This window comes from Odocoileus virginianus, chromosome 1 (assembly GCF_023699985.2).
Source record: "Odocoileus virginianus isolate 20LAN1187 ecotype Illinois chromosome 1, Ovbor_1.2, whole genome shotgun sequence".
Classification (NCBI taxonomy): domain Eukaryota; kingdom Metazoa; phylum Chordata; class Mammalia; order Artiodactyla; family Cervidae; genus Odocoileus; species Odocoileus virginianus.
In genome coordinates this window covers 70407810-70430808 of record NC_069674.1, presented here as the reverse complement: position 1 = coordinate 70430808, position 22999 = coordinate 70407810, and the positions used below count along the sequence as shown (strand labels likewise).

Here is a 22999-nt window from a genome sequence, read left to right as displayed (position 1 = left end):
TTAGAGTCTTTAAGTATTCAAGTGTGTTCCTATCTCATCCTCATTAGCGATAATCAACATCCCCTTCTGTATACAACTTTGAGCTTCTGGTGAAGTGGTGTAGGAAAGTATGCAGCAGCTGTTTGACTTGTGCTTTAAGACTACCAGGGGAAGGAAGGAGAAGCAATAGCCAAGCTCTATTAACTAACAAAGAGGACTGTAGGGCTAACTGATAAACTCTGAAAATACAAACCCAGGAGGTTGCATTTTAAAATTAGAATATATGGCTTTATACTTGTTGAAATGCAACAATATCTTTTACATCTAAAATAAGGATAGAAAGGAGGATCGTTTTCCTTTGGCTATTTCATTATTTATCAGAAGAGGTCTGATGGCAGCTGCTGTGGTATCGTTGTAAACACACCCAGAGAAGCAGAGTCAATCGTCTCTTCTGACACATATACCTGCACGTGCCGCGGTCACAGGAGCCATGCCCACTGCACATGTTGGGGCACTGCTGCCCGATGTAAATGCTGTCTAGAGCCCACTCGTCGTGAGCTGTGTAATAGCTCTGACTCCAGCGGAAGCGGGTGGCACTGGACCTAGAAACAAGCCAAGGTACAGTAATAAAAACATGACATGGGGTCATATAGACAAAGAACGTCAGAGTTCAAAATTCTCCAGAGAACTAACTCTTTGGAACTTGAATTTAGCTGCCAATCATTTTTCTTTAGGGGTTTAATTTCCACTCAGTTACTGTCTGATTCAACAATTCCATCATGAAGAAAAGTCTACTTATCTGTTTACATCAGTCTTAATTTGAGACATTTTAAAGAAAAATACAATATCAGATTTTGTTGCTGTTATTGCTTAGGATTTTGATGCTAGGAAAAGAAAGGAAGATAGACTAATTTTAAAAAATAAATATTTATACAAAACTGTCTTTCACAGATGAAAATGCACAGTGTTTATCTTAGAGTAATGCAGTTTCTTACAATAAATGTATCAGTAGTTATTTGAAGACTTCCAGTTGGCGCTCAATATAAAACACAAGTTTTGTTTGCAGGTATTGTTTTGGGATTGAGAGGATGGGTGACATTGTACTATTTTCCAAGTAAGAACACCTGGGTGCTAAATCCTGCTCATTATTTCTGAAACATTAACTTGCTTGGTTTTCATGGAGAAGTGGATGTTAAGTGGAGATAAAAACTTAAACAGTCTGTTACACATAGAGAAACACTTGGGACCCTGATTCAAATGAGCTATAAAGTCTAAAGAAGACATTCTGAGAGAAATGCCAAGAGGGTTTCCATTCATTGACTACCACAAAATGTGCTTTTAAAATCACATCATACTTTTCACCTCTAGGAAGTTTCAGGCATCCGTGACCAGTTTTATCTGGTCAAAGTGTAAAACAAGAGAGAACAAACAAAAAAAGGTGCAGAATAGGCGTGCATGCTCAGTTCAATTGATTAAACCCTCCCCTAGTACACTAGCTACAGACACACTTGATCTTAATGGCTCTGAATGATCCATTAAAGTCTATTGCATCAATTATCCACATATTAAATACTCCCTAAGTACATAACAGACTGTTAAAATCCAGACTAAGCCTTTACTGTTTATTTTACTAATGATATGTGGTTGATACGTTGCATTTTTATTCATAGTAGGATAATTTCAGGATTCACCGAGATGCATCCAGTAGACACAGGTTTGCAGCATATCAGTGCTTTTCCTGGAACATACAATGAGACAGATGCCCCCTTCCATGGTAACAGTTTATATTTGTAATCTAATAGCCATCACGATTTTCATAGTCCAATTAAGAAATGTGTTTTAGAAAAGCTTACTATAAAAGTAGGGACATTATCTTGGAGCCCAACAGAAGACAATTAAGACTCATGCACCACTGTCACTTAGAGAGATGACTATATTCTTTTAAGACTGATACAATCTGAGTCAAGCTGAGGGTCACAGGTGTCTAGACTGAGTTCTTGGAGACAGGGATATCTTTTTATCTCAGTAGTTTGCACAGGAACAGAATAAAGTAAGTACAAAAAGTCTGTTAAAAAGTGAACCAATGAGTGGACGGACAAGGCCAGGAAAGGGCATCCTGTTTCTGACTTCTGTAGGTAACGGAGTGAAAAATGTGTTAGGAGTCAGGGGACTCGACCCCAAGGACCGTGGCTCTGCAATTTATCAGCTGTGTGACCTTTAGTGGGAAATTTAAGCCTTCAGGAGCTTCTAGTTTCTCACCTCTCAAATTAGGAGATTGGGCAAACTGATTTCTAGGATCCTTTCCAGCTCAAAAATTTAATGACTACTCTTGTGATTTGTTGACAGAGGTGATAGTTTATTTTCTTTATAATCACGTGCTTACATAAAACCCATGGCATATATTATTTTGAAGTTTTGATATTTCAAATATTAAAATGGGGTTGGAGGGTTTCAGAAATCTGACCTAATTTATGCTTCTAAACAATCACATTAAACACAGTCGAAATCCTTTTTATAAATAACTTATCCTTACATATATATCTCTGAAAAGATATTTCATTAAGATAAATCGCTTAAAGTGAATTATTCCATTTAAAATGACAACCCACAGTTTCATGTGCTGATGTTAATTAACAGAAAAGAAAGTGAAAGAGGTTGAATATTGGCTTCATTTTTAGTGAGAAAAAAAATTAGTTGTGTGAGCAATCTCCAGCTGATCACATGTGAGAACACAAGGTGTGATCTCACTGATTTGCAGCTGCGTCACTGCTAAATATCACCCCCAATACAAATATTTAATTTGCCAATTTTCTCTTTCTCTCTCTTCTTCCTCCTCCCTGCCTCTGTCTCTCAAAATTAAGTATTCTTAAGAAGAAAATCCTGTGCACTTTGGATTGAGTCTGGATGTATCACTACTGCCTAGTGGATCATGAAATGAATTTGACCTGCATTTAAAATCCAAACTATAGATTTTCAAATGCAACAAAACTTGACAGTCTTTTTTTTTTATTTGATTTCCCCCCTTATAAACTTCTAGAGTGAAATAAAATACCACTGAGTCATCTCTTGATAGTTAGCTAACTCAAGGAATCAAATTAAATGAAAGCTGACTAAACTGTATTTTCTACCTTCAGCGACTGTAATTACATTTACTCAATTATTCTGAAACTCATTCAGTCATTAGGTGTTGATTTGTTTATGAAATCAGCAACTGACAGCTGTTTGGGTCTCATTAGGCTCTGTTCTTATGTAAATGTCTCTCATAAAAATGAAGTTAATTTTCATTGGGTAACAAATGTTCAGTTCATATAAAATATAATTTCTTTGAGCAGGTGTATATATATTCAATATTTCAATCTAAGTTGTCTTATCTAGCATATCTTCTAAAGTTAACAGATCTTTGACAATGCAGATCACATTTGCTTGTCTGTGTTCAATTTATAGTTGCATATGCTTGAATCAAAACAGCAGAAGAAAGATTTGGCAGAAGGAATACTGCCTCAAACTAAACTGTAATTTCTTCTCCCAATGCTTGGGAAAAACCTGCCATCTGCAAAAGTCTGAAATGCACATAAGAAAGTTAACAAGAATGTCAAAGAGAATAAACATACTTTATCTTTAGAGCAGAGCTTTAGAGCATTATAGGTACAAAAACAAGGATAATAACTAGTTGGACATTATTTTTCAAACTATTACTGCAATAATGTTTAGTTTAAGTATTAGTCAGTAGAAATATTAAAATAAATATCCTATTGGATTGTTTGTGTTTCAGAAATAGTTTTACTTTCCTCACCCAGGGCTTTGAAGGAAATTTGGAAAAGCAGAATTCAATAATTTACCTACATGTACATAAAGGCAAGCTGTCAAGAGTGAATAATCTAGTAGATTTTTTTTTCAGTTTGTAAAAAAGATATGGCTTGTAATAAAACATCTCTTTGGTTCATCAAAGCATACTAAATTGAAATTCTATTTAATTTCCCAACATTTAATGAATATCCCAACAATGTGTCAGGTGTTGTATAAAAACTAAAGACTTTAAGAATCAACATATTTCCTCTCAAGTGCCTAATAAATGAAGGAGGACATGGCAATCCACTCCAATATACTTGCCTGGAGAATCCCATGGACACAGGATCCTGGCAGGCTACAGTCCATAGAGTCACAAAGAGTTGGACACGACTGAAGCAACTTAGCATGCAGGCACGCATGCCTAATAAACATTGATGAGAATTTGATTTCTTTTTAACTACAGTAAAACTCAACCTAATAGTAATATCTTTTAAGCTAAGAGATAATAATACAACATACAATTTTAGTGTTAAGTAACCTGCAAAGTCCTTTTTTGATAAAGGACAGTACTTTTTGGGATACTGTCTACACTATGGTAATTAAGGATAATAATTTAAAATGTTTCTGGGAACATTCCCAGAATAAAACATTTACTCTGGGAATAAAAATCTCTTAAATATATTGTCAGGATTATCTTACCATCATAATTTTGAAATGGTAACCCACATGTCAATGAATAAAAATCAGTGGTTTTAAAATAATGAGGTGATATACATAATGGTGAAATAATGGGGGCAAATTAGAAAAAAAAACAACACCTCAGTAGCTTTGCACAAACTATGACTGGTATTTCAATTGTTTGATATAATGTTTTTTTATAATCTTGATAGACATGCTTGGAATATCACTGAAATTAAATATAAATCTTGATTATATTCCCAGCAGTAGATATAAAAGAGTAGGATGTTAGAGAAAGCAACAACTTGTTATACAAAGCATAATTGAGTATCCAGGAAATAGTTCACAGTTGGATATAAAAAATATGTGAAAATTAAAGTTCAAGCATTTTGTTCAAACTGACATAATGATGAATCTTTAAAAATAATCAAGGAGGCATTCTTCTATAATGCAGTAATTCAATGTTCAACTAAAGGAGGTATAATAATAATTTTAGGTGGTTATCTAGCCAATTGTTTTTGTGTGGAACCTAACTCTCCTATAAAATAGTCCAAGAAGGGTTGATTTAGTAATTTTCTTTAAAAAAGGGGTCTAGGAAAGCAGATACCACAGAAAAATATAATTTTTTGTCTCTTTTATGCCTTTTCTGCTACACAAATCATAGAACACCAGAAGTGCTAGGGATCTTTAAGATCATCTAATTCAACCTCTTCATCACACACATAAGGAATTACATTTGAAGAGGCTGTGAATGGCTAAAGCATGAAGTCAGTCATTAACAGAGATATACTGAGAACTCAGGTGTTCTAATTTCTGGTCAAAGGTTCTTTCTTGGGTGAGCTTATCTTGTTCCAGGGTTTAAATAGTACTCATAATTTTTAACTTTTAAGTCCAACCCCCCTGTTGAGCTCCAGATTCCTAAGTCCAATTGGCTTTTTTACTTGAATAGGTAAGTATCTCAAAATTCATAGCACAAAACATAAGAAGCACATGACTTTTAATCCACTGTCCTAAATCCACTCCTCCAGCCTCTCCCTTCTTAGTGGTACTACCATTCGACATTTTTCCCAGGCCCAGAATTTAGAAACTGTTTTTGATTCTTCCCATTCTACCCCAGCTCCCATCTGGTCCATCAACAAGTCCAATTTCATTAAAATAAATTTCACAAACGATGGCTCTTGCCATGTCTGTTATAATCATACTCCAAGCCACCTAAACTTTTAATGCTTGGACCACCCCACACCCCCTGAACTGGTCTTCCTGTCTTCACTCTTTATCCTACAGTCTATTCCTCAAACAGGCCTCGGAGTGATCAGTCTAACATGAAACAATGCAATATTTGGGGAAAATGTGCTTTTCTCTTTCATATTATTAAATATTAAACTTTCTCCCTAGTTACTGAGGCTTCTGCCTGGGGTGATCTTCATTCTTACTGAAAGAGAATAGAGAAAAAAGGACATGTTAAGCTTTTAAAAGAAAAAGCAGGCCTTTGCAGGAAGAAAACAGATTTGCAATCCAAACTTTTGACACAGGAGTTTTTAGATTCCCGTGTCATTCCCCTTTATATGTCAAACCCAAAGAAACTGGCTCAATGAGCTTTCCCACAAAATGAAAAGTTGAGGCAAAAAGAGAGATGAGGAAAAGCTACGACACTTTGGAAACCAAATTTTCATTAGCTCTATTTTTCAAATATCCGCAGTACAAAAAGAAAGATCTTTTGATTCTAAAATAAAAAAAAGAGGAATGCATACTGCCATCTTGCGCTTAACTCTTCTTCATATTCGTCATGCTAGAAGAGACATAAAAGTTAAAGTGACAGTCATATCTGAAGATGGCATCTCTCACCAAGTTTTCTGGGGAAGAAGCACTATGACTCTTCTCCACTGTGTGAACTCACTGGCGTGGTAAATACTCGCTGATGTAAATTCCTGACAACTCGGCATACTTGGAAGGCATTCCTAAAAGAGAATCAGGCAAAAATTTAACTCAGCTTCCATTTCCTCAGAGCAATATGTTTACTCACTCAAAACAAGAGAAAAAGACCTTAGAGAAATCTAATGTTATCATCTTAACCATTTGCAATATGGATACGATCCATAAATTTTCCTTCTGTGAAGCTAAAATATTTGGGAAATAAATGAGATGCCACAAGGCAGTGAAATGTCTTCTAGTGGCCACATGGAAAAACAGAAACTGGATTAGGGTTCCTTTTTTGACCTGTTAGTGTCACACTGTTATTTGGTGCATACTGTCGCTTCAGTCATGTCCAACTCTTTGAGACCCTATGGACTGTGGCCCTCCAGGCTCCTCTGTTCAAGGGATTTACTGGGGAAGAATACTGGAGTGGGTTGCCATGCCCTTCTCCAGGGGGTCTTCCTGACTCAGGTATTGAACCCATATCTCTTATGTCTCCTGCACTGCAGGTGGGCTCTTTACCACTAGCACCACCTGGTAACATTATCCTATTCAGTATTATTTATGCATATCAGTAGTACCTGCATAAATATCATACTATATGTATGAATCACCAGTATGTATATAGAAAGAAGTACATTTTATTTCAAGAACCTGGAATTATGTATTTCTTTTTTGTTTTTTAAGGCAGGAGATATATTCTTAGTATGGTCTACCTGCAGGTGAAGAACAGATGAAGACATGCTACAGGGAAAGAAGAAAGAGATTTTAATAGAGAAAGAGAGCTAGAGAAAATAATGTTGAAAACACCATCCTAGTATATCTATTACCATATTTTAAAGATTTTCAATTCCCTTTAGCATCTGATAGTGCAAAATATGGCATCCTTATAATCCATTGCTGAGTTTATGTCAATTCTGTTACAAGTAATATTGTTCCTTTTCAACCAAACCTAAACTTTTAGAATTTTAATTCTCTGCTCCCTACGTAAAAAAGTGAAGTCTACTTATCACAAGTTTTAGAGAAAATAGACTTACCTCTTGGACGAGGTGCCAGGTGAGGCCATGGTTGGTTGAATACTCTAGTTTCACCTGATTGTCCATGTGTGGGGTATATTTCTGGCCACAGCCCATCACCAAACTGAACTGAATCATGTAAGATGCTCCTATCTGCATTGATTGTGTTTCTACATAGCGCATACTTGAGGCAAGTTTAGAATCGCCTGTAAAACTGAAAGACAGAGGAGGAAATCAGAAAATTAAAACCAGCAATATATTAGGGAAAAATTAAGCTTTTCATTTCATACCGTATGCCAAAATAATTTTATTTTACTTATTTAAATCTTGCCAAGTTCTAGAATGGATTTCAATTAATTTAAAAAAGGCAATTTGAAATATCAAATATCAAATATCTGCCTATCAAAGAAGCAATATTTTTTTTTAAGTTGATACCTTGAATGGTCAAATATATTTGAAAATGGGTATGCACTCATGTACTGCTCAAATAGATAAAAAACGTTTGACTCGTTTCATGGACTCTATCCCAAGGAAATAACTGGCAAACATTTTAACGTCAAACTATAGGGAAACTGGAATGCTTAAGTAAACTGGTATAGTCACTTGACAGACTGCCCATATTTCACATATTTATGAAGGTAATATAATCAAATTATTGTACATGTGACAAAAATGTTTTTAAAAAATTTGCAAAATGATATATGATGGAAATTAACCAGAATGTTTGCAGTGGCTGTTTGGTGGTAGGAAATGGGACAATTTGAGATTTTTCAGTTTTAAAATTCTCCAGTCTTCAGTACTCAGCTATTAAATACTGAAAATGAGATAATGTGGTTTTAATGGTTGTAAAATCCCCATGATTGACTGGGTCCCAGGTGGCACAGTGGTAAGGAATCCGCCTTCCAGTGCAGGAGACGCAGGTTTCATTCCTGGGTCGGAAAATTCCCTGGAGGAGGAAATGGTAACCGACTCCAGTAATCGTGCCTGGAAAATCCTGTGGACAGGGGAGACTGGCGGGCTGCAATCATAGGGTTGTAAAGAGTCAGGCACAATTCAGCCACTGAGCACACATGAGTACGCAACTGAGTATTATGTGATTATAAAGTGCTTGAAGGTACGCACAATTACTTTCAGAGAAAAGTTCTCAAGGAATTTATAACCTACCAGAGGAAATTAAAACAATCTCAGATATGCAGATGATACCACTCTTAATGGCAGAAAAGTGAAGAAGAAATAAAGAGCCTTTTGATGAACGTCAAAGAGGAGAATGAAAAAGCTGGTTTGAAACTCAACATTAAAATAAATTAAGATCATGGTATCTGGTCCTATCACTTCGTGGCAAATAGAAGGGGGAAAAGTGGAAACAGTGACAGAATTTATTTTCTTGGGCTCCAAAAACACGGTGGACTGTGACTGCAGCCATGAAATTAAAAGATGCTTGCTCCTTGGAAGGAAAGCTATGACAAACCCAGATAGCATGTTAAAAAAACAGAGATATCAATTTGCTGACAAAGGTCCATATAGTCAAAGGTATGGTTTTCCCAGTAGTCACGTGAGATGTCCATAAAGAAGGCTGTCAATCTGTAGTGCTGGAGAAGACTCTCAAGAGTCCCTTGACTGCAAGGTGATTTAAACAGTCAATCCTAAAAGAAATCAATCCTGAATATTCATCGGAAGGACTGATGCTAAAGCTGAATCTCCAACAGTTTGGCCACCTGATGCGAAGGGCAGACTCATTGGAAAAGACCCTGATGCTGGGAAAGATTGAAGGCAGGAGAAGGCGGAGGCAAAGGATAAGATGGTTAGATAGCATCAGTGATTCAATAGACATGAATCTGAGCACACTTAAGGAGACAATTGGACTTTGCAGGTGGCACTAGTGGTAAAGAATCCGCCTGTCAATGCAGGAGACATAAAGAGATGGAGGTTCAATCCTTGCAGGTTTGGTCCCTGAGTTGGGAAGATCTCCTGGAGGAGGGCATGGCAACCCACTTCAGTATTCTTGCCTGGAGAATTCCACGGACCGAGGAGCCTGGCAGGCTACAGTCCATACAGTCACAAATAGTCAGACATGATTGAAGTGACTTAGCATGAATGTACGCAGGAGATAGTGGAGGTCCATGGGGTCACAAAGGGTCAGACACAACTTACTGACTGAACAACAACAACAACAAATGAGGAAATGGAGACAGTAAATGGCAGACACTTAACGAGAAATCAGCTTTGCCTGATTCCCAAACTTCTCAACCAATACACTATCTCTTTGTCCTTCTATTACTCTAAGACAGAGAAGAAAACTCTGTAGTTTTAAATAATTTTCATTTATAGTTAATTTAAAAACCATTAACTTTCAGTTACTATGCAGTGATGTGCCTATCTTAAGATATAGAAAACCATGACTGCTGCTATGTGTAAGGGTATGCAAAATGCAATCTAGAAAATATGAAGCTGTGGGATGCAATTTTTAGTAAAATTACAAAATAAAAGAAATCAGCATTGAACAAAAATACTAGTAAGCTATATGGGCACAAACATCTATATAAATTTCATAGTCTTTAAAACAGGCAAAAAACAAAACAAAACCCCAAACACTTTTCCCTGTGAGAAATGAATGTTGCTTTTAGCTTCAAGGGTTATATGCTCTTTCAACTACCCTTTATGAGAAAGGTTATCAGAGGCAAAAACTAGCCTTCATTTAACTGTTTGAAGGTGCAGTATATACCCTAGACATCCAGTTAAAAAACCCAGAGGGCATAGTAGCACATGGGCTGAATGGTCCACAGGCCACATAGACTAGGCACTAAAACTTTCTCACTCAAATCATACAGAGTACTTCTCCACTCCAGCATTCCTGAAATAATTAAAGATTATTTTCACAATCAGCACTCCTTTTAAATTCCTCCTTTCTGAGATGGTTTAGTGTCCTGGCAATTCTGTACAGATTCAGAAAGAAGTGCTGGGTTTTGCAAATGGCGCCTGCACCTAACTTTTGCATGGTTACAAATTAACCACGAAACTTGGTTGGAGAGAGGAAGCATTCAAACCTGAGAAGTGTGTGCTCTGTGAGCTCCCCTGATGATAACAGCTTTTAAAGGTGCCAAGACACCAAGGTAGAAAACAAAACATATAGAAAAGGATAAGTTAAGAGGCTAAATGAGGATGGTTACACAGTGATAATAAAATTCTTATTTGGCATGAACATCTGTACCACCAGCAGTTGTGGGCAGATGTTGTTGGGTAGGTAGGCTGATTCAGCTGCCATCTAGAGCATCCCTCTCCCCAGTCACCTCCTAGTAATTGGTCTAGGGGTGCCCATGTCCACCAATGAGTTTTTACCAGCGAGATGTAAGTGAAAGATGCTTTGTGGGTAAATTCACTCAGCTTTTTTCTCTTTTATTTATTTTTATTTTTTGGCTGCACTGCATGACATCAGTTCAGTTAAGTTGCTCAGTCGTGTCTGACTCTTTGAGGCCCCATCGACCACAGCATGCTAGGCCTGCCTGTCCATCACCAACCCGGAGTTTACTCAAACTCATTTCCATTGAGTCGGTGACCCCATCCAACCATCTCATCCTCTGTCATCCCCTTCTCCTCCTGCCTTCAATCATTCCCAGCATCAGGGTCTTTTCAAATGAGTCAGCTTTTTGCATCAGGTGGCCAAAAATCAGAGTTTCAGCCTCAACATCAGTCCTACCAATGAACATTCAAGACTGATTTCCTTTAGGATGGACTGATTGGATCTCCTTGCAGTCCAAGGGACTCTCAAGAGTCTTCTCCAACACCATAGTTCAAAAGCATCAACTCTTCAGTGCTCAGTTTTCTTTATATTCCAACTCTCACATCCATACATGACTACTGGAAAAATCATAGCCTTGACTAGATGGACCTTTGTTGGCAAAGTAATGTCTCTGCTTTTTAATATGCTGTCTAGGTTGGTCATAACTTTTCTTCCAAGGAGTAAGCGTCTTTTAATTTCATGGCTGTAGTCACCATCTGCAGTGATTTTGGAGCCCCTCCCAAAATAAAGTCTGCCACTGTTTCCACTGTTTCTCCATCTATTTGCTATGAAGTGATGGGACTGGATGCCATGATCTTTGTTTTCTGAATGTTGAGCTTTAAGCCAACTTTTTCACTCTCCTCTTTCACTTTCATCAAGAGGCTTTTTAGTTCTTCCTCACTTTCTTCCATAAGGGTGGTGTCATCTGCATATCTGAGGTTATTGATATTTCTCCCAGCAATCTTGATTCCAGCTTGTGCTTCATCCAGCCCAGAGTTTCTCAGGATGTACTCTGCATATAAGTTAAATAAGCAGGGTGACAATATACAGCCTTGACGTACTCTTTTTCCTATTTGGAACCAGTCTGTTGTTCCATGTCCAGTTCTAACTGTTGCTTCCTGACCTGCATACAGGTTTCTGAAGAAGCAGGTCAGGTGGTCTGGTATTCCCATCTCTTGAAGAATTTTCCACAGTTTACTGTGATCCACACAGTCAAAGGCTTTGGCATAGTCAATAAAGCAGAAATAGACATTTTTCTGGAACTCTCTTGCTTTTTCAATGATCCAGCAGATGTTGTCAATTTGATCTCTGGTTCCTCTGCCTTTTCTAAAACCAGCTTGAACATCTGGAAGTTCACAGTTCACATATTGCTGAAGCCTGGCTTGGACAATTTTGAGCATTAATTTGCTAGTGTGTGAGATGGGTGCAATTGTGCAGTAGTTTGAGCATTCTTTGGCATTGCCTTTCTTTGGGATTGAAATGAAAATTGATCTTTTCAATTGTAGCCACTGCTGAGTTTTCCAAATTTGCTGGCATATTGAGTCCAGTACTTTCACAGCATCATCTTTCACAATTTGAAATAGCTCAACTAGAATTCTATCACATCCACTAGCTTTGTTTGTAGCAATGCTTTCTAAGGCCCACTTGGCTTCACATTCCAGGATGTCTGGCTCTAGGTGAGTGAGAACACCATTGTGATTATCTGGGTCGTGAAGATCTTTTTTGTACAGTTCTTCTGTGGATTCTTGCTACCTCTTCTTAATATCTTCTGCTCCTGTTAGGTCCATACCATTTCTGTCCTTTATTGTACCCATCTTCGCATGAAATGCTCCCCTGGTATCTCTAATTTTCTTGAAGAGATCTCTAGTCTTTCCCATTCTATTGTTTTCCTCTGCATGACAGGCAGGATCTTAATTCCCCAACCAGGGATCAAACCTGTCCCCCCTGCATTGGAAGTATGGAGTCCTTAACCAATGGACCTCCAGGGAAGTATCTACTTGCTCAGATTTAATACAAGCTTCTAAAGAGAGACAGACGGATTTGGCTGGCATGTCCTTCTGCCTATTGCTCCTAATGCTTTCTTCCTAATGGGGCAGTGGCCATTCTATGACAATAACGGGAAGAAATATGCAGTTGGAGCTTTCTCTGCAGAGATGGTGGAGTAGAAAATGAAGAGAGCATGGGTCCCTGATGGCCTTGTTAAGCTGCTTCCAGCCCTTAATCCTAGGACGGCTTGTTACAAATGACAAAATAAGCCTTTTCACTTTTGTTTATACCATGGTCAGTCCTTTCTGGTTGTTCTTGTTGCAACTGAGAGCTGAATGCATTTCTGATACACCTGCCATACTTCACAGTACTGCATGATACCACTGGTGGTGGTGGTGGTGGTTCAGCTACTAAGTCGTGTCCGAGTCTTTGTGACCCGATGGACTATAGCCCACTGGGCTCCTTTGCCCATGGGATTTCCCAGGCAAGAATACTGGAGTGGGTTGCTACTTCCTTCTTTGGGATCTTCCTGACCCAGGGATCAAACCTGCGTCTCCTGCATTGGCAGGAAGACTCTCCACTGCTACGCTGCCTGGGAAGCCCTGTATGACAGCTCTCCTGCCATCTTAATCTGAAGCAAAATAATCCAAGAAGATCACAGACATCTGCGCCTCAGAATCTTGACCACTCATAAAACAAATTCACTCGATTGTTTATGATTTATTCAAGACTGGCTGAAAGTCAGTGATATTAGGTCTGACATATTCCTCCTTAATATTCTGATGCTCATACACTACTGGAATTTTATGGGAGAGAATTTCACAGGCTGCAATCCTTTAATTTACAAAACTGCTCCTCTCTGCTGCTTGTCTAAGTCAAGATATGTTTATAAAGGCAAAAATGAAGCTGAACTTCTCTGTTGCAATCACAGAAACAGAAAAAAAAAAAAAAAGAAAAAGAAAAAGGCCACATCAGCATTTTGGGGAGAAATTCTGGAGAGAGAATGCACTAGGAATTGGAGGCTTAGCTCTATTCATGTTGATTTGTAAGAGTGCCTCAAAAATAAAGGAACAATAAAACAGTCCCAAATCTTTTAATACTTACACATTTTAATGAGAGAATGGGGATAACTCTTTCCATTAGGGCAAGCTTACCTCCCTGTGCCTTTTCATTTCCACCCCCAAGAAGGCTAGTAGGCTCTCTGTTATGACACTGGTAAGTAGATTACACCATAATGCAATTCAAGTCTCCTTAGTCATATCTAAGTCTCCATAGTCCAGAGTATAGGTCCTTTGCCTTCCCCTCATAGCTTAATCTCAGGGGTTGCTGAGGACCTATCTTCCTGACCAGGCTGGAAGCCTCTCCACAGGGAGAGGTCACACCTTGCTCAGCTCTGCATCCTGCATAGCATTCAGAGCCCTGCACACCTCAAGAAGCACCTGGTGTTGGTACAAGGCATCATGGTTGTCCAACAGCTGGATTATTTCATTTGATTTCTGAGTCAATATCATTTGAGATACATCAGGGATCCTGAGCACTGTTACAGAGAAGGAAAACCGAGAGTCTTAGCTGCTGACCATCAGGGTCACATGGTTACTAAAAAGCTAGAAACCAGGCAATTTGATTTCTACTTTGATGTCCTTTTCACTATGTCATGCCTATCAAAAGCATGCAAAGAATATTAAATAAAATGAGCACATGAGTGAGGGCTCTTGATGGGAGAAAAGGCAAGTTTTCCAAAACCACAGTTACTTAAATGCTGTAATGAACACAGACAAGGTTTTGAGGTTATCCTCTCTTAAAGAAACTGCCTTTTCTGCATTTCCCCAGAGCCTCATTCCCATCTCCAGAAAAAAAGTCTCTGTTATATGAAAGGCAGATACATCTAACTAAAGTAAACAGAGGAATACTCAGGTCACACAGTTTTTTAAAAGGAAATTCATGTAAAATAGTCAAATCACCTAGGGACTGGGACATTTTTGACAACTGATTCATCTCTTTCAGAATAGTTTGGTAAGTAAACTATGTGGCAGAAGTCTCACTACCAATGGGCCACAAGAGAAGACAATGCACCAGTGTTTACATTTCTTAGAAATCTAAGCAGTATTCTGTCATTTTCAAGAAACCCATGGTAAAGAACAGCTCTGCAGAACTCATTTTCAGAGAAACAGAAGACCAATACAAAACCTTTTTGGTTTGATACTATTCAGAAGTTATATTAGTCTGCAGAAGGACATGTGAATGAATTTAAACCTCCCTATCATCCTTTTTTGAGGGTTTTGTTCAAAGAAATGTTTACTAGAGTTGACAGAAATACTTGCTGATACTGTGGAATTAAAGGTGACACAAACTAATTTGTACTTTCTATAATCTTATGTCTCAAAATAGAAATAACCATAATATTTTAGTGGATTATAAAAACTTTACACTTATTGGAAAAAAACTGACAATACAGAAGCATTTTTTAAAAAGCTAAAAATTCACAATTCTACCTAGAGATGACCACTACTAATATTTTAGTGTAAATACTTCCAGGTTTCCTTATGTTTACACACAGGAATATACACATACACAGACACTTACTTTTCTTTCTTTTAAAAAATATAGAATCATAATAGTCCTGTTTTTTTTTCCTTTCTAAAACTATTTCATTGCCACCTTTCCATATTGAAAAAATATACTGAGACACTGTCATTTTTAATGAATAAAGCCAATCTACAATTATGGGAATCTTTGGAGGTTGTTTCCATTTTTCACTGTTATAAACAATACTTCTACAATATGCATCCTTCTATACCTCTGTATAGTTGTTTAATTATTTTCTTAGGATAAATTCCTAGAAGCAGAATTGCTTGGTCAAAGCAAAATTTAAAGGTTAGTACTTATTGCTAAACTGTTCTTCAAAAATTTTGTACCAGATTATATTTACCAAAAATATTAACAATGATGGCACTGCAAATTCTTAACACATATCAATACTGAACATTGACAATAGCTTTCATTTTAGCTACTCTATGCAAAATCTCTTAATCTATATTTCTTCGATTATTAGAAAAATTAACATGATATCTATGTTAACTAGTCATTACCTATTTGTAGTTTTTTGGGGTGTTAAAGTAGCCTTTCATGTAATTTGCCCATCATTAGAATTGGAATTTATCTTTTCCTTACTTATTTGTACAAATTTTTCACATATTTGGGATATGTAGTCTAGTATAAATGTTGCAAATAACTCCCTCTTCCCAGTTTTTGCTGTGTATTGTTTTCAGGGAAAAAATAGTTAAAAAACTTTAAGTGCTGGCATATGTGACCTTAATGGCCCCTGCTTTTGGTTTCGTACTTTATTGATATCTATTAAGACTCTTTCAGAGCCTAATTCAAACTTATTTTTTTGCAAATGTCCAGTGGACATATGAAAGAGACATTTATTTGTTATTAGTAGAGTATAATTTTTTCTTTATTAAATATCCTTGTTAATTTTCTCCCATACATTTGTCTAGGTCCTCACTTATTTTTTGTTTGCTTCATCCATCAAGAACTCAAACAAAATATTGAAAGCACACTTTGAATTATGGTTGTAATTTTCTGTTTATAATTCTAACAGGTTTTGCATTCTGCATTATTCGATGTGTGGAGACACCTGACTTTTCATACTTTTGCTGACAGCCACCCCCTATGGCATCACCTGTGTTTCTGATATCGAGCCCCAGCCTCAGCCTCAAAGAATCAGGGCCAGGAGCAAGGAGTCATCTAATGTTCACTCATTCCACTCTCACCACCACATTTTCCTCCCACACCCTACTTCTTCAAGAAGCTCATTCAACTTTCAAAGTCCAAAAATGGTACAGCATTTTCTCTGTTATGGTGCCTCGATCACTTCAATGAGGATTTTAGAGAAAGAAGATGTAAAATATGAGGCCTTAACATATTGTATTCATATGATAGGCTGTTTTATTAATTTTCCCTTTGTTTTCCTGACTATATTCTCTTTACTGGTTTCTCAACTGGAGTAATTCTCTATGTAAGAAATTTCTAGATACAAATGTATTTTATGACAATCTTTTTTACTTACTTCAATCCATCTACAGCTTCAAACAAATTTGAAATTTCTACATATAATGAATGCATTTTTTCATGTGTTTATTCAATACTTCATTTTAAAAGTCATTATGGATTTATAAGTGCAATCCTTAGTTATCTTGTTAGTTTGAATTGGCAATAGAAAATATTTTGGAATACATGTGCTTTACAGCATGTATTTCAGTCTCCTTTTATACCTCTGTTCCTAGCTCCTGCTTTATTTTGCTTATCATTACAATTCCCATTTAAAGTACATAGTTTATATTCTTTAGCATCTTCAGTCTCATTTCTATTTTCTCAGTTTGGAAATTTGCACATGGTTCTTCAAGTCAGGACCAGCATTTTGCTTTAAGCTATAAAATGCTTAAATCAAGCTGCTTGGCTGCTGTTTATTCAGCTTCTACAGAAAGCAGCCTCCTGGCAAACAAATCTCAACAAAAAATTGGGTGCTTAATAGCAGTTTTCTCTCAAGGATGAGATAGTTTTATGTGTGGGAGACAGAACTGGGGGGAAATAAGTCACCTAGGTTAGACATTCAGGATGTCTGTACACAGTGTTTGTGACCACAATGAACACTATATTCTCTTTCTAACCAGGTTGCACACACCTGCACAGGTGCTACTGTGAGATGGCAGGTAGACCAGTGACTCTGTTGGGAGCCACAGAGAGTGACTCCATGTCTTTCTTAGGAGCACAGAGGTCCATTTGCAGCCCCAGTTACTCACCTTTATCTCTTGTGTAACTAGCCCAGTTCTCCCCAAGTCTACACGCCAGCAGCTAATTCCAATCACTTAAAAAAAAATCTAGTTCTAAGAGTCTGTAGAAATTTTATGCTGGAGAGGGTGTGGAAAAAGGGAACTCTCTTGTATTGTTTGTGGAAATATAAATTGATATAACCATTATGGAGAACAGTATGGAGGTTCCTTAAAAAACTAAAAATAGAACTACCATATGATATAGCAATCCCACTACTGGTCCTATACCCTGAGAAAACCATAATTCAGAAAGATACATGCACCCAATGTTCTTTGTAGCATTATTTACATTATCTAATAGCCAGGACATGGAAGCAACCTAAATGTCCATTGACAGATGAATGGATAAAGAAGATGTGGTACATACAATAATATACAATGGAATATTACACACCCACACAAAAAACTAAAATTCGGTCATTTGCAGTGATGTGGATGAACTTAGAGTCTGTCATACAGCATGAAGTCAGAAAGAGACAAGCAAATATTGTGTATTAACACACATATATGGAATCTAGAAAAATGGTACTGATAAACATTTTTGCAGGGCAAGAACAGAGACAAAGACGTAGAGGACAAACTTGTGGACACAGTGGAGGAAGGAGAGGGGAGGATGAATTGAGAAAGTCACATTGATATACATCTGTAAAAGAGATAACCAGTGGGCAGCTGCTGTATAACATAGGGAGCTCAGCTCTGTGATGTGTGATGACCTAGAGGGATGGAATGGGGCGGTGGGAGGCTCCAGAGAGAGGGGATAGGTGTATACACAGAGCTGATTCGTGTTCCTGTACAGCAGAAACTAGCACAACATTGTAGAGCCATTATACTCCAACTAAAAGAGTTTACAGAGTGAAGTAGGTCAGAAAGAAAAACACCAATACAGTGTATCAACGCATATAAATGGAATTTAGAAAGATGGTACCGATGACCCTATATGTGAGACAGCAAAAGAGACACAGGTGTGAAGAACAGACTTTTGGACTCTGTGGAAGAAGGCAAGGGTGGGATGATTTGAGAGAATAGTGTTGAAACATACATATTAACATATGTGAAATAGATCCAAGTTCGATACATGAAACAGGGAACTCAAAGCCCGTGCACTGGGACAACCCTGAGGGATGGGATGGGGAGGGAGGTGGCAGGAGGGTTCAGGATGGGGGACACGTGTACATCCATGGCTGATTCATGTCAATGTATGGCAAAACCCACCACAATACTGTAAAGTAATTAGTCTCCAATTAAAACAAATAAATTCATTAAAAATGTTTATAGACACTTTAAAAGTTTACAAAAAATTTTTATGCTTTCAAAGATTTCTGTTATTTCTCAGTTGAATCTTCATTTTGTCCACCTCACTGCAATTTTAGGAAATGTTCAGCAGCTGGAGTAAACTGGCAGGAAAAGGGAATGTCTGCCAGGTACCAGACAGAGAGGAAGTCAGCAGAGAGCACAGACTGGGCTTTGGCCCCCCAAAGAGAGGAGGAGAGAGAGAGACTGACGGCCAGAAAGGTGACGGACTATCAGAGAGCTGGGAGACCAAGGACTCAGGGGAAAATAGCTCCTCTCAACTCTCGCAGTGCCTGCAGTGTCCTGCCAAGAACCTGTGGGTATGAGAGTAGTAAAGTTGCCGGGGGAAGGCTTCCCAGATGGCGCTAGTGGTAAAGAACCCACCTGCCAATGCAGGAGATGTTAAGAATTGTGGGTTTGCTCTCTGGATCAGGAAGACCCCTGGAGAAGGAAATGGCAACCCATTACCATATTCTTGCCTGGAGAATTCCATGGACAGAGGAGCCTGGCGGGCAACAGTTCATAGGGCTGCAGAGTTAGACATGCTGAAGTGACTTAGCACGAAGCTGTCAGGAGCCCTTTTCACCTATAAGACTTCTCACCTCTTCTGATGGGAGGAGAGGAATCAGAGAAGCTTTTGCTGTTTTCAGCCTCTGTTAATAACTTTAACTCATCTCCGACCTTTGGCTGTCCTGGACCCTCTTACTCCTGTTATTCTTTCATTGCATCCATAATAACCCCAGAACCAATTTTGGCTGAAGCGAACTTGCCCAGTCCATATTTACACTGCTTATAATTAGGGCTTGCCTTTTCAACACACTCCTGTTCTCTCTGTCATCTCCTTCCTATTTCCTCTTGCATCTCACATCCTTTCAGGAAGGAACACACTGGCCCCATATAGTTAGGCCTGAGAGCCCTGAATGAAAATGTTCAGCTTGGAGGGAAGAGGTGAGGCAAGAAAGAAAGATACATGAGGACTCTCCAAAATTTTCTCTTTATCCTTCCAACCATATGCAGTCACCTAGTGTGTACTAATTTAGTGAGTATTGAAGCAGGGCCATTTTAAGACTTTTATAGGACTTTGACACTTTTGATTTTGGAAACTCCATCACACATCATGGCAAGCATATTAAAAAGCACCCATGTTCCACATTACATACATATATATATATATTTGGTGCAGAAACCTTCAAGTAGATTTTATAATTTTGCCTTTGAATTTTATTTGGCTACTTGTAATGCATAGAATATACATTTGGCTGTGACTTCTCAATATACTCAGGAATCTGACCAAAAAGTTATTACCAGCAGCATAAAATTTTATGAATATTTAAATTTAGCAGTTAATGGAGTTGGCATATGTTGTGTTTTACATATACTTAATTTAAATTTATTAATTTTATTTTTACCATTTAAAAAGTCATATTTTTGAAACAATATTCATTTTTCAACTCCTTAGACTTTTTCCAGTTCCCTGGAAAACTTGGAGGCTTGGCACTGAGACCAGTAAAAGCACTTCCTAGGAAGAGGCATAGGCAATACAAAGCTGCTGGGAGAGGAGAGAGCTTGGCTTGAAGTAGAGAAGGAGTAGAGAAGGAAGGACGATGTGGTTGGGGTGGAATGAATGAAAGGCAGGGAGACAGGAAAGGCTGACCAGGTCAGCTCACCCATGAACCACTGTCTGTAGAAAAGTAACAGTCTCAGCCTACTGAATTGCTTTTTCAACAAGCCAGAGGTACCTTGAATCCAGATCATGAAATGAAGATTTCTGCTGTTAACTTGTTTAGTGGTAGGTTCTCTTACTTCTGAAATCTAACTTAGCTGCTTAGTTCTTAGGAAGAGTTTTAGGAAAATCTAATTTTGGAGAAATAAATGACTCAAAAGTCAACTGTGTGGACATCAACAAGACATGATTCTGGGAACATGGCCATTTTATTCATTCCTTTGGCATTCATTTCTAAGCTTTTGTTCTCCAACATTTATTTTCAAGTGGCCCATCAGACTATTTCTAGCAACATTCTAGTAAGTACAAGTAGATGACACTACTGGCCTCTGAGCTTTTCTTATTACTTCATACCATCTATTCTCACACAGAAGCTACAATTATATTAAAAATATGATTATATCACTCCCTGGGTTCAAATTAATTACTGAATTCTCATAACCCATAACACACTGGGGCTTCCGAGGTGGTGCCAGTGATAAAGAACCTGTTCGCCAAGGCAGGAGGTGTAAGAGATGCAGGTTTGATTCATGGGTTGGGAAGATCCCCTGGAGGAGTGCATGGAAACCAACTCCAATATTCTTCTCTGGAGAATCCCATGGACAGAGGAGCCTGGTGGCCTACGGTCCATGTGGTCACAAAGAGTCGGACACAACTGAAGCGACTTAGCACATAGCATGCATAATGCTTAGAATAAAAGCCAAAATTTCTCTATTGCTCTATGAGGCCCTAATATAATCTAGTTCCTCACTTGCCTCAGGACCTTTGATCTTGCTGTTCTTTCTACCTGTCATGGTTTCTTTGCACACTTTCACTTTAGTGCTTCTTTCTCATTATTCTGAGGTCTCTACACTCTCAAGAGGGCTTCCCTAAACATCTTACCTAAAATAGTCTGTTTCCACTTATGCTACCTAACAGTCCATTCCTTTATCCTCATAGCAATTGTCACTATCTGGAATATTATTACAAATTTGTTCATTATTGTTTTTCTCCTCTAGAAAATAAGCTCCACACACAAAGGTCTTGTCTATCTTCATCTTTAGTACCAAGTACTATACCTACAGGACAAACAGTGCCTGTAGGGCAATCAATAAACAGCTGAATATATGTTAGCCTGTCAATGAATAAAAAGTTCATGTGATGAAATCCTCATGATGAAAAAACCTAGAAAATAGGATTTATTTTAGAAAGTCATTTATAAATCTATTTGGGAGTATATTCAATTACATTGCTTCCCTTGTGGCTCATCTGGTTAAGAATCTGCCTGTGAAGTGGGAGACCTGGGTTCAATTCCTGGGTTGAGAAGATCCCCTAGAGAAGGGAAAGGCTACCCACTTCAGTATTCTGGCCTGGAGAATTCCATGGACTCTACAGTCCATGGGGTTGCAAACAGTCAGACACGACTGAGCAACTTTCAATTACATTATCAATTTTATAGAGGTATTTCCTTGGGCACTGAAAATATTTTTTTCACAGCTGCTGAAAATAAGAGTGACTTTTAAGTTTGTCACTCAATGCATTAACCTTATCTATCTGCTAACCTTCCTAATCGCTTACTGTGAAATGGTATGGCTCTTGGGAGCGAGTTCACTCCAACTGACTTTCTTCAGCAGCACAATTTGAGTTGATTTATTCTTTTTAATAGTCTTTGTAAAAAAATAATCCCAAGAATACTCTAGAATTACTAATAAACAATTTAAACTGACAAAATTTCTATATAAATTATAGGCTGATGTTCAATGAAAGAAAATTCCTAAAGATATTTACTTGGCTGTTATTCTTATTCTATAAGCAGATTCATTTTATAAAGGGATAGCCATAAACATGTTTTTCTTGTGAGCTATCCAAAGTTTCAGAGGGGCACTAACCCAACTTCTCCTTTGTGAATGTTTACAAATGACATATTCCTTATATTAGTATCAGGCAACCTCCTTTGCCTCATGACTATTTTCATGAGACCAGTCCAAAGGAATAAACATTAGCATGTAGGAAAGACTCTTGACTTTTAACATCCGCAAACACATAAATCCTACTTTGAAAAATTAACCAAAAGATAGCAGAAGAAAAGGTTGAAGTGAAGTGAAAATTGCTCAGTCATGTCCAGCTCTTTGTGACCCCATGGACTAGAGTCCATGGAATTCTCTACGCCAGAATACTGGAGTGGGTAGCCTTTCCCTTCTCCAGGGGATCTTCCCCATGCAGGGGTCAAATCCAGGTCTCCCACATTGAAGGCAGATTCTTTACCAGCTGAGCTATCAGGGAAGCCCTAGAAGAAGAGGTAGATCTCATTAAAAAATGTTTGGCCCACTTCTTGCTAAATGTATATATCAGGTGTGTGTAAGCATGAGCTCTGAAGGGATTTCTCCTGATCAATTAGGAAATCATTTTGTGTTATACATCACTACACATTATTGTTGATACCTGATGATTCTTATAACTTAGAAGTACCTTGACAACTCCTTTATAGCTCTTCCTGTATAGCTTAAAATACATTTCACTCATTTTTCAGCTC

General features: G+C 37.9%; 1 protein-coding gene across 3 annotated transcripts in view; it reads right to left on the bottom strand.

The window, feature by feature from the left end:
* The window catches only part of RELN (reelin), a 534275-nt gene that overhangs the window by 128816 nt on the left and 382460 nt on the right, over window positions 1-22999 (bottom strand). For all 3 annotated transcript variants that reach the window (XM_070469617.1, XM_070469611.1, XM_070469614.1), the window contains exons 21-23: window positions 7398-7590; window positions 6292-6404; window positions 444-581 (exon numbers count right to left, since the gene is read on the bottom strand). In XM_070469617.1, the coding sequence (XP_070325718.1) occupies window positions 444-581; window positions 6292-6404; window positions 7398-7590 (444 nt within the window). The remainder of the gene's footprint in view (window positions 1-443; window positions 582-6291; window positions 6405-7397; window positions 7591-22999) is intronic.